Source organism: Phocoena phocoena, chromosome 16, assembly GCF_963924675.1.
Source record: "Phocoena phocoena chromosome 16, mPhoPho1.1, whole genome shotgun sequence".
NCBI lineage: Eukaryota > Metazoa > Chordata > Mammalia > Artiodactyla > Phocoenidae > Phocoena > Phocoena phocoena.
The window spans coordinates 24022195-24034294 of NC_089234.1; the positions used below are offsets into that span (position 1 = coordinate 24022195).

The following is a 12100-nucleotide window of genomic DNA, read 5'->3' on the forward strand; positions in this document are numbered from 1 at the left end:
TTTTTAACAAAATCCACAAGTAATTCTGAGGCTACACCAAATCTGAGAAACATGGATGACCCCACCCTGCCTTCCATGTTAATTCCTTGGGAAGGACAAAGCTCTTCAATGGGCTTACCTCCCCCAATACTTGCATTAGAAAGACAATTTCCAGCAATGGATGAGTTAACTCAACCCTGTGTTAGGGGAACTTAAATCAGACGGTGCTTGGCATCCTATACCCCAAATCAGCAGCAGCTGCAGCTGATGTAGGAAAACCAAGAAATATATTAACCTTTCCCTTTTGCCAAGCACAGATGAGTGTCTAAAGGAGAAGACAAACAGATGGCCAACAAACACATGACAGGATGTTCAACATCACCAATCATTAGAGAAATGCAAATCAAAACTACAATGATGTATCACCTCCCACCGGTCAGAATGGCCATCATCACAAAATCTACAAACAATAAATGCTGGAGAGGGTGTGGAGAAAAGGGAACCCTCTTGCACTGTGGGTAAGAATGTAAATTGATACAGCCACTATGGAGAACAGTATGGAGGTTCCTTAAAAAACTAAAAATAGAATTACCATATGACCCAGCAATCCCACTACTGGGCATATACCCAGAGAAAACCATAATTCCAAAAGACACATGCATCCCAATGTTCAATGCAGCACTATTTACAATAGCCAGGACATGGAAGCAACCTAAATGTCCATCAACAGAGGAATGGATAAAGAAGATGTGGTACATATATACAATGGAATATTACTCAGCCATATAAAGGAATAATATTGAGTCATCTGTAGAGACGTGGATGAACCGAGAGACTGTCATACAGAGTGAAGTAAGTCAGAAAGAGAAAAACAAATATCGTATATTAACGTATATACGTGGAATCTAGAAAAATGGTGTAGGTCATTTTACTTGCAAAGCAGAAACGGAGACACAGACATAGAGAACAAAAGTATGGATACCAGGAGGAAGGGGCGGGTGGGATGAATTGGGAGATTGCGATTGACATATATACACTATTGATACTATGTATAAAATAGATAACTAATAAGAACCTACTGTATAGCACAGGGAACTCTACTCAAGGCTCTGTGGTGACCTAAATGGGAAAGAAATCCAAAAAGAGAGGATATATGTTTACGTATAGCTGACTCACTTTGCTGTACAGTAGAAACTAACACAACATTGTGTAAAGCAACTATACTCCAATAAAACTTAATTAAAAAAAAAAAAAAAAGGAGAAGACTCCGGAACATTCTCTCAAAAGAAATGTGTCATTTCCAGGCACCACGTGCTTAGGACTCTAGGTATGCTCTGCACCCCACCCTCCTAAAGATACCAGCACAACCGTCCTCAGGAGGCTGGTAGAAGCTGCTGGGCTAGGAGGATATGAGCCTACGAACAAATAATAATTATTACATTAAGTACTAACTAGATAGTAGGCATTTTGCATTCCACGCATTATCTCACTGAAACCTCACAAAGCTTCCATGAGGTAGGTCTTACTATCATCCCACTACATGGATAGGTAAACCAAAGCTTACAGAAATGAAAACACTGCTTAAGGTGGTACAGTTAGCAAGCAGTAGATCTGGGATTCACATCCAGGCGATCTGAATTCAGGACCCACTTCTTCAACCACTACACATACTCAATCCCATCTGTCACCAGGTGTTTCTGAGAATTGTGGAAACTACTAGTTCTCACATGAAACAGTCTTTCCTCTGAAAAGTTTCACACCCTAATGGAGAAATAAGATGTTTTCTATTAAACAGCAAAACAAAATACATGAGACACATTGATCATTTCTCTAATTCATTCCTGGAATTGCTCTGCATCCTCACGGAATGAGGTGTGCTAATAATAAAAATGTAAGTATTTCTACAGTCGGGCCACTCATCACAGAATGCGATGTGTTTCGCATATACATACATATATACTTGCATATGCCTGACATTGTTTCCTATATGCGTTAATCTTACCTTTCAACTGAATTAAACATTCCTCGAGGATAGCAGTCATGACATACTTATTCGGCATCATCCAGCAATGAGCACAGGACTGCTTACATAATGAATGCTCAGTTAATATCTGTTCATCTGAATGCTCTGTGACCAATTCAGGAGTTTTCACCAGATTTTTACCACTGAAAGCAAACAGACAAAGGCCCCAGTTCTAGAGGGAGGATTTCACAGCCTGTACCTGCCCAGCCTTCGGGACCTCACATATGAAGAGCCTAGCGAATAGGATGGAAAGCTTTTAATTAACAGCCTAGGAAAAAAAAATGTCATTCCAATCTGCAGTTTTGTTTCCATTAATTCACTCAGATTCAGCAGGAATTCCACCAAGGAATTGGGGTGAACAGCTGTGGAGGGAGGGAAGCACATAAATAAATCATGAATGTCATTAAAATTTGTAAACTAATAACTCCTGGGAAGTCTTAGCAATTATTATCAGGGTTTTCTTGGCAAACAAAAAAATTAATAAATCCAAAGGTCTCCCAGAAAGGTCACTGACAGAACAATTAGAGGAGGAAATAAATGGTCCAGACAACAGCTTGCAAACTAGATGAAAAGTTACAGGATTCCCCAGTGGCAGGGGGATAGACAACTCAATACGTGGAAAGCAACAGGACAAGACGGGGCTGGGGCTGGGACTGCTTCGGGGCTATTCGTACTTCAGTTCAGTTCTTTTAGCCTTTATTTAGTGCAGCCCGAGTGCCGGGCAGTGTAGATCCAGAAGCAGGAAGAGCACGTGGTCCCTGCTTGCGAGAGGCTCCCAGGCTGGGAACAAATGAACACCACAGTGTAAGGATGAGACAGCAGTGGTAAGCAGAGGAGAGGCGCCCAATCCAGGGAGGAGGGTCGGGGAAGGTATCCAGGAGGATGTGACCAGGAAGTGGGACCCTAACCAGGAACCCCTCTACCTAAAGCCCCCCTGCGCTGCAGGTCCTGAGGCCAGGCATACAGGAGCAGTGTCTGAGAAGCCTCGCTGCTTTTCCAAGAGCAGAATGTCTCCCACACTGCCAGGCTGCGGGTGGGTGAAATGGAGTAAGGTGGGGGGAGGGAACTGAGGTAATGTAGCAATGCAGGGGTACCACCCACTGTAAAGGATTCCTGGTTCCTCTTACGCCAAGACAACTGCAAATTCATTTAGCTCTGTGAGGACCCCAATCCAGTAGAAATTCCAGGGGAAAGCTCACGTGGAGACATCGCACCCGATCAGAAGCTGGCCTCTCACGGACCTTTACTAAAGACTAGTGCTTGAGATGGACAGATGGAAGCTGGGGATCGCTTGCCAGCTCATCTACCTCGAGAAAATGATATCTTAAAAACAATTTTTTTTTTTTAAAGAAGATGTTGGGGGTAGGAGTTTATCAATTTATTTATTTATTTTTGCTGCGTTGGGTCTTCGTTTCTGTGCGAGGGCTTTCTCTAGTTGCGGCAAGCGGGGGCCACTCTTCACCGCGGTGCGTGGGCCTCTCACTATCGCGGCCTCTTGTTGTGGAGCACAGGCTCCAGACGCGCAGGCTCAGTAGTTGTGGCTCACGGGCCCAGCTGCTCCGTGGCATGGGGGATCCTCCCAGACCAGGGCTCGAACCCGTGTCCCCTGCATTAGCAGGCAGATTCTCAACCACTGTGCCACCAGGGAAACCCAAAAACAATTTCTTAGGGGAGGGCAATGTGTTTGTTTATCAGTCTAAGTGTTAATGTTTAAGACATATAGAACCGAGTCCAAGAAGTGATCTGCCAGTCCCCGCCGTGACTTATGTTCTAAACTAAAGACTCAAAAACCTCAAGCAATGGATTAATCAACCTTTTCATAGGTACCACGTTCAAAGAAAAGTGGCGCCCTTGCTCCCAAATTAAGGACCACGAATGCCCCCGAACTCGGCAGAGATGCACACACCCATATGTGCAAAGGGACATGAAGATGGCCCCAAAGCATGTGCCACATGCTGTTGCCGCAGAAATGAGAGAGGGCGTGACCCAGCCATTGAGCCCCATGGTGCCTGTACACCATATAACAGTGGCCTATTTGCAGCTGGGAATGGAGGAGATGCAAAGAAGAGGGCTATCTCTAAACAGACTCACAGACTTAGAGAAACAGACTTGTGGTTGCCAAGGGGGAGGAGGGGTGGGAGAGGCGTGGAGTGGGATTTGGGATCAGCAGACGCAAACTATTATATGTAGAACAGATGAACAACAAGGACCTACCGTAGAGCACAGGCAACTAAATTCAATATCCTGTGATTAACCATAATAGAAAAGAATATGAAAAAGGATGCATATATATGTATAACTGAGTCACTTTGCTGTACATTAGAATTTAACACAACATCATAAATCAACTATAATTCAATTTTAAAAAAGAAGAGGGCTGTCTCTATCCAGTTCCAGGGTTCCCATTTAGGGGATGTGTGAGTTTACGGAAGGAGATCAGGAACGAGCAGGAGCCAGGGCGCACTCTAAATCTCAGACTTCTGATCCAGGAAACTCAGGCAAAGTGTCTTCCTCTCCCTGAACTCACATCCTTATCTCTGAAACAATAAGTTTCTGGGGCTCAAAGAGAACGTTTGCTATGATCCTTTCTCACCCTCAGTCTCTTTGACTCAACAGCCATGATTATTTCAGATTAACCAAGAATCACAGTTCAAAGACTTAAAAGTTCTTGTGGTGCCTCTTCTATTTCTGTGGACAGATTTCCACAGTCCTCCTTTCCTTTTAGACGATCAGAGTTTTTTTTTTTTTTTGTGGTACGTGGGCCTCTCACTGTTGTGGCCTCTCCTGTTGCGGAGCACAGGCTCCGGGCGCGCAAGCTCAGCAGCCATGGCTCACGGGCCCAGCCGCTCCGCGGCATGTGGGATCTTCCCGGACCGGGGCACGAACCCGTGTCCCCTGCATCGGCAGGCGGACTCTCAACCACTGCGCCACCAGGGAAGCCCACGATCAGAGTTTTAATATGGATCAGGTCAGCCTTTGACACTGCACACATTCCCAGTACCATAACATTATAAAATAATTGCCTTCCAGAACCGGTGGAATTTTTTCCCTCTTGTCCTTTGATGAAACAGATATGCATTTCTAAGGTGAAAAAAGTTACGATCCCCCCCAAATGAACTGAAAATATGTGAGAGACAGGTTACTAGACCTCCACTGGGCACTATGGTATCCACTAGCCATATTTAACTAACATTAAACACTCAAAATGTGGCCGGTCCAAACTGAGATATGCCCTTAAGTGTGAAATACACATTGGATTTCAAAGACTTACTACCAAAAAAAACTCTAAGGCAAAATAGCCCATTAATTATTTTTATTAATTGTCTATTGAAATGATAGTTCTATTTAACTCAGTTAAAGAAAAATTATTAATAAGATTAATCTCCACTGTTTCTTTTCACATTATTGACTGCTGGAAAATTATGTGGCTCCCATATATTTCTAATCAGACAGCGCTGGACTAGAAGAAATCCAAAAAAGAGAGGATATATGCCTACGTATAGCTGATTCACTTTGCTGTAGAGTAGAAACTAGCACAACATTGTAAAGCAACTGTACTCCAATAAAAATTACTTAAAAACAAAAAACAAAACAAAAAGGAGAAGACTCCGGAACATTCTCTCAATAGAAATGTATCATTTCCAGGCACCACGTGCTAAGGACTCTAGGTATGTTCTGCACCCCACCCTCCTAAAGATACCAGCACAACTGTCCTCAGGAGGCTGGTAGAAGCCTCTTGTGGTGCCTCTTCTATTTCTGTGGACAGATTTCCACAGAGCATCCATCTCAATTGCAGAAGGAATGTTTTAACCTAGAAGTCGAAATCCCAGCCCAACCACTCTAGAGCAATTTTCCCACTCTGGGAATTTCTCCCTCTCCCACTTTCCATGTCATCCCATTCTCCTACCCATTTTATTCTGAAGGAGTTCATAAATCCACTCTCACCCAACATCAGACACAGCACACAGGGTAGAATGAGCACAGACTCAGGAGTCAGTAGGATCCCCCTACTTGTTAGCTCCATGATCCAGGGCAAGTTGTTTAACCTCTGTAATGCTCAATGTTCCCATCTGTAAATTGGGGCCAGTGATATTCGACTCTCAAGTTTCTTGCAAAAGATAGAACAAGACAGCTCAGGTAAAGGAACTAGCAGAGAGAAGCAGCTCAATTACTCATGGATCATATGATGACAACTAACTCTCCTTGAGCATCTCCCACATGGGCGCTGCATGTCAGGTACTTTTCTAGGCAGTTTACATATTTTATTTCAATGGAGACTCACAACTTTACGTGGTGGGTGCGAGTATAACCCTCACTGTACAGATAAGGAAATGGAGGCACAGAGAGGCGAAGAAACATGTTCAAGGTCACTTAGTGGCTCAGTGGAGGAGTGTGGACTTGAACCCAGGACATCAGTCCCAGAGCTTTCACTTTTAAATACTTTGAATAGGAGGCAACTGATTGATGCTGAGCCTCCCAACCTTGACCCATCTCTCCTCCTTGGGTCAGGCTTCTATAAAATCTAACAGAGTCGGTCTCCAGTATCACTCTTGATGGATGGATAGTCTCCAGGCTTGACACACTATGGACAGAAAACACCCTGAAAGCGAAGCCCTGGGTCTTTTTAAAAAGTCAGTCCCCAACCTCATTAATTCTACAAGCTTGACGTCCTATACGTAAAATGTCCTTTGACTAACGGATGCCAACAGACGGTTGTGCTAGGTGACCGATTTACGCAACCATCCTCGTGTGGGTGGAGAGAAAAAATTTTGACCACCCCCAGTATACTGGCACCTAGGAGTTCCAGAAAGAGGGTCACAAGGGCACACGCTACTGCTACACTATAGAATGCCTTTAAACGGTCTTTTGTCTATTTAGAAGTAGATGGCTTTTCAATTCTTAATTCAGTGAGACAAATAATTATGTCATACTGTAACCTGGCAGGGAGCATCATCTTGTCATGACAGCTGTTGCTCCAGGCGCCTCTGCTGTACAGAAAATTGAAGAAGAATCACCAAATTCAATTTCAACTTGGCTAGGCATGTTGGACTGAATCACAAAAATGAAAGGGTGTGTGTTTAATTTAGCTTCTTTTCTCCGCTCACTGTGTTAGTAAGGAAGACCATAGCGCTCTAGGCTCTACCTGTAAAATACGTCATTAGCAATATAGAAAAGAGGACAAGGGCACAGGTCTTTAGGGGATGAGTAGGGAAGACAATAAAAAGTAAGAAGTCACCCTGTGAGGCCCCAGGAAGTTGGATAATTCCCACAAAGTTTAGGAGCAGTCCCTTTCCTCAATCACACCCTCTGCAGGGGTTCCTAAGCTGGGCTTTATCAGACCTGTGAACCCTCTGAATCACGACACAAAAATACATCCACATAACATTTATCCAGAGGGAAAGCCTATAATAGCCACCAGTTGTTTTCAAATCCCTGAAAGGTCACACCATACATACCCTGTTATCGATACTCTATGCTCTGAGTAACTGCCTTTGATTTGACCCCTTCTGTGAACTCGATGAGTCCCCCCACCCTCCCTACCTGGTCCAACACCCAGCTGCTTCCCCTGCCTCCTTCCCGGGCCACCTTATCTCCTGCAGCCCAGCCTTGCCTGGACTTTGCCCTGTGCAAGGGGCATTTTTCCACTTTCCGTTTGCCAACTCGCATCCTGCCCATCATTCCAGCACCCAGCTCAGAGAATTTTTTCTACAAAAGAATGTCTTTGACTAGGTAGCCACTGCTATCCCAATTCCCCCCAATCAGCAGAAGGAACAACATTATAAATCACTCTTCTCCCCTCCCTATCCCCTGCCATCCCCCCAAAGATCTGTGCTAATTCCCAGATGGCGCAGAATACATCCCTTTGGTGCCCTACAATTTCCATCCCATGGATCCCTGCATTAGTGGATCCTTACAAACAAAACTATACAAACACACAGGGTTGTAATAGTCATTAATTATTATAATTAACTGAGCACTTCCCACATGTGGGTAACTGTCCTAAACGTTTGTACATTTAATATTTCATTTAATCCCTGCAACCAACCCATCCATGAATTTATTCATCAAGCAAACACTTATCAAGTACCTCCTGTGTGCCAGATGCCGTCCTAGGTGTTGAGGATACGGCACTGAATTAAAATGGAAAAATTATCTCTCACTACAAGCTTAGATGCTACTGGGTGTAAGTAGAATATAAATAAATCAATAAGTAAATATTTAGCAGCTAGAGGGTGACAGGTACTAAGGAGGAAAATGCAGCCAAGTGATGGACTGCCAAGTCCTCAGGCAAAGGCCTCACTGATGAGGTGAGCAGAGAGGAGGGAAGTGAGGGTGTGCCCTGCTCCCTGCAAGACGAGCGCTCAGACCCAGGAAAGAGCTGAGTGGAAGGGCTCCGGGGAAGAGGCTGGCTGGTTCAAGTAACAGCAAGGACACTGTGTCTGGAGCAAAGGTGGGATCTGTACTATCTCCAATTAACATTCAGGGAAATTGAGACTTAAGAGAGTGAAGTAGGTTGAATGGCAGCCCCCGTTCCAAATATGTCCTAACCCCCAAAACCTGCAATGGGACCATCTTCGAAAAAGTGTCTTTGCAGATGTAAGGATCTGGAAATGAGAGCATCCTGGATTATCCGGTTGGGCCCTAACTCCAATGGCTAAGTGTTCTTCTAAGGGACAGAAGGGGAGAAGACACAGACACAGAGAAGATGTTAAAGGCAGAGAGTGGAGTAATGCAGCCCCAAGGAACACCGACAGATACCAGAAGCAGGAAGAGGCAACGAAGGGTCCCCCTTAGAGCCCCCAGAAGGAGGGTGGCCCTAAAGATGCCTTGATTTCAGACTTGTGGCCTCCAGACTGGGAGAGAATACATTTCTGCTGTTTGAAGCCACCCAGCCTGTGGTCCTTGATTACGGCAGCCCTGGGAAGCTGATCCAGAGAGGCTAGGTAAAGTGCCCAAAGCCACAGAGCTCTTTGGGTGGACAAGCTGTGATTTGAATCCCGGCAATGGGACATCAAGGTGCCCTTAGGGCCACCTGGCCATCTGCTGTCCTTGACACACACCAGTGAATACACTGGCTCTTATGACTGTGGGGCACACACTCTGTCACTTACGGGCATTAAGCACCTGGCTTCGGCCCCGTGGTTTTGCCTGGTCCACCTTTAAAACTAGCAAACCTTTCCTATAACATGGGCTGCTAGGTACAGCTGTTTCCCATCGTAAGCGTGGGCTTTTCTGGTTTCATTATTTGCGCCAAGCAGACAGCACTGGAGTCAGGCTTAAAGGCTCACCACCATATCCCTGTGACAGGGCCTCAGAGGATGGTTTCTGAGGCTCTAAGTCCCCAGGAGACCCACGTGAGTGGAAACAGGCATGCTTTCATCTACGGAAGGCACCTGGTTACTTATACCTCTGCCGGTTTTCACTGAGCAGCAAAATTAGGTTTTGGACATCCTGTGCAAATGGAGGCAGGCCTCCATCGATATGAGCAATTAACCCTAAATATTTAATAGATGCTGTGACTGCTCCCCCCGCCGGGAGAGAGGCTCTGGCTGATTCTCGGCAAACAGATCAGATGAAGAAGCAGCCAGGCGTGCTGATATTCACGCCCCGGACCCCCCTGCTCCAAAACCCCAGCAGACCCTCAGGACTGGCGCTGGGATGAAGACACAGCCAAGTGAATGGCCTTTCGTGACAGTGTTCTCCCCAGTGTTTACAAGTGGCAGAGCAAATGGAATGGATACACAGCCCTCTTGAGGCCTATGGAGGTAATAAGCACAGAGCATGAAGCGCTGACTCAGAGTGGCTGATGGAACTTGCCGGTGCCCTGTGTGACTGCCAGCAGCGTGGCGGCGACCGTGAACTTGCATGTGAGGAGGTATATGGAGGAGTGAGTGTGAGGCGTCCCCTGGCCAGAGAGACTGCGGGGTTCACGGCTTCGTGAAAGCCCTCTCTGACTTAATCCACCCACATCCTTCTCCCTGTCCCAGCCTTCCGTCAGGGCTGATTTATCCTGCAGGCACATGGACACAGAGCCTAGGGTTCACAAAAATGCTGTCATTTCTTTTAAAGCCACAAACAAAAAAAATGAGTATTTTAGGCTGAAAACAAGTTTTAATATACAGTATTAATATATTTGTCTTTATACCAGTACAGTTGTAAAATATATTTTTTAATATTATTTTATGGATGAAGAAGCCCACGAAGGCTTGGGACCACAAACGTCATCACACGGGCCTGATTCCCACATGTGTCTATTCCCAGAATCACGGGCTTCTCAAGAATCACAGCATCTTACAGGCACAAAGGACAAGAAACAGTCCTTGGGCCGAGACTCATGCCAAGGCCAGCATCCCTCCTACAGCACGCTCCCTTATCCACGGCCTCCACTTTCCCCAGGCGTGCTCTGATCTCTCTACCCACATTTGTGTTTATCCAGTCAAAGGAGACGGTGCAGGAACGCAGAAGCAACCACAGTGCCAGGGAGAATATGTGACAGACCCCGCGGGAGATAGCAGAGTGCTAAGGCATCTGCAGATGGAGGCCATCAGTGCCACCCAGGGCATTAAAGGGGGCATCCAGGAGGAGGACCATCTTCTGCTTTCAGAACAAGCTCTCCAACTGCTTAGCTGGCATTCCTCACGTGAGCCGATCCCGAGTAGCCAGGTAAGAATCTCCAACCCACTTACCTCCAAAGTGAGCTCTCTGTCACGCTTCCCAGGTTGAAGTCATACAGCTTCGTCAGGATGAGTATAACCTGAGAGGGGGTGAGGAGGAGGGCAGAGGAGAAGAAGAAAAAGGAAGCCGGCTTTAGTTTGCGTAACAATGTACAGTCCATCTCAAATCACCCAGTGGAGGGCTTAGAATTTATCTGTGGAGTTGAGGGGTATTATAGGATCAAGCAAGGGGGAAAAAATTATTAATTTAATGCTCCCCCGTAACTGGTAGCATTTATTTTAATCCCGACAATGCTTTGCATTTGAAATAAAACATGTCAACAGGAATTAACTGGGTACTGACAGTTGTTTCTCCACATCTGTCCTCCTTCAAGGTCAGGCACAGGCCAGCTGGCTCTGTTCACACGTGTGGCCACCCAGAGATCAGAGGATGGGCTTGCTTTTGATCTGGAGATGACTTTGACTTACAGATGTAGACCTAAGAGGCTAAGAAAGAACTGGGCCTGATTCTGTGTCTACAGAGAGGTTCAAAGAGATTTTGTGTTCCCATCACAGGGCCTCAAAGCCATAAAAGCTTGAATGACAGGCAAGCCCAGCCCCCAACAGTCTCTGATGCCACCTGCCTTCTACCATGTCCCACCCATGGAGTAAGCAGGTCATTAGACTCCACTGGACTCCAGGACCACTTTCGTGACTCCAGTTGAAACTAAGAAACCCAGAAGGAAAGCTGTATGTGTCAAAGAGCTGGACAGCCTGTAATAGGGTTAGCAGTTTTCTGAAATGATCTTCCATTGGCCAGGCTGGTCCCAGGCCCTTTTAACTTCTCCAGCTGGGAACCTGGACCTCAAACGTTTCCCTGCCTATGCCTCGTGCGCCCAGACAGTGGCTTAGGAACAACCCCATATCTACCAGGATGCTAAGCACATATGCACCTGAATCGATTTTAATCAAAACACAGGTGCCTAACATACAGTGTCTGCCTGCACGCATGATAAGCCAGTTACACATAATTGTGTTTATCTAAATTTAACGCACAACTCATTTCACTTTTCTCAGCTCCTTCGCCTTCCACAATTTAACTTCCTCCAGTTCATTTGCACAGCACCCATTAAACTCTTTCCGAGATAATGAATTTCTGCTACCAAGATGGGACTTTCCCATTCTCGGTAACCATTTAAGATTAAAGAAAAATAATCAGCCATTATATTGAACGTTTTTGTGGCATTTAACCGACGACAAAACACTCACTTTGAGATTTATTCTCATCCAGCACCCCACGGGGTCAGTCAGTACCATTTCCACCTCTTTTATGTAAACTAAGAAAAAATGAGAGGCCAGGATAAGATCCATTATGGGTCAAAGAGAATCCCCGGAAAAGCTGACTTGCAACATTCAACTTCTCTGCAGGGCCATGACTGGAGGA

At 45.6% G+C, this 12100-nt stretch overlaps 1 protein-coding gene across 1 annotated transcript in view; it reads right to left on the reverse strand.

Moving 5' to 3' along the window:
- SORCS3 (sortilin related VPS10 domain containing receptor 3) overlaps positions 1-12100 on the reverse strand; it is a 595228-nt gene that overhangs the window by 407571 nt on the left and 175557 nt on the right. The window contains exon 2 of the mRNA XM_065894299.1: positions 10690-10757. Within this exon, the coding sequence (XP_065750371.1) occupies positions 10690-10757 (68 nt within the window). The remainder of the gene's footprint in view (positions 1-10689; positions 10758-12100) is intronic.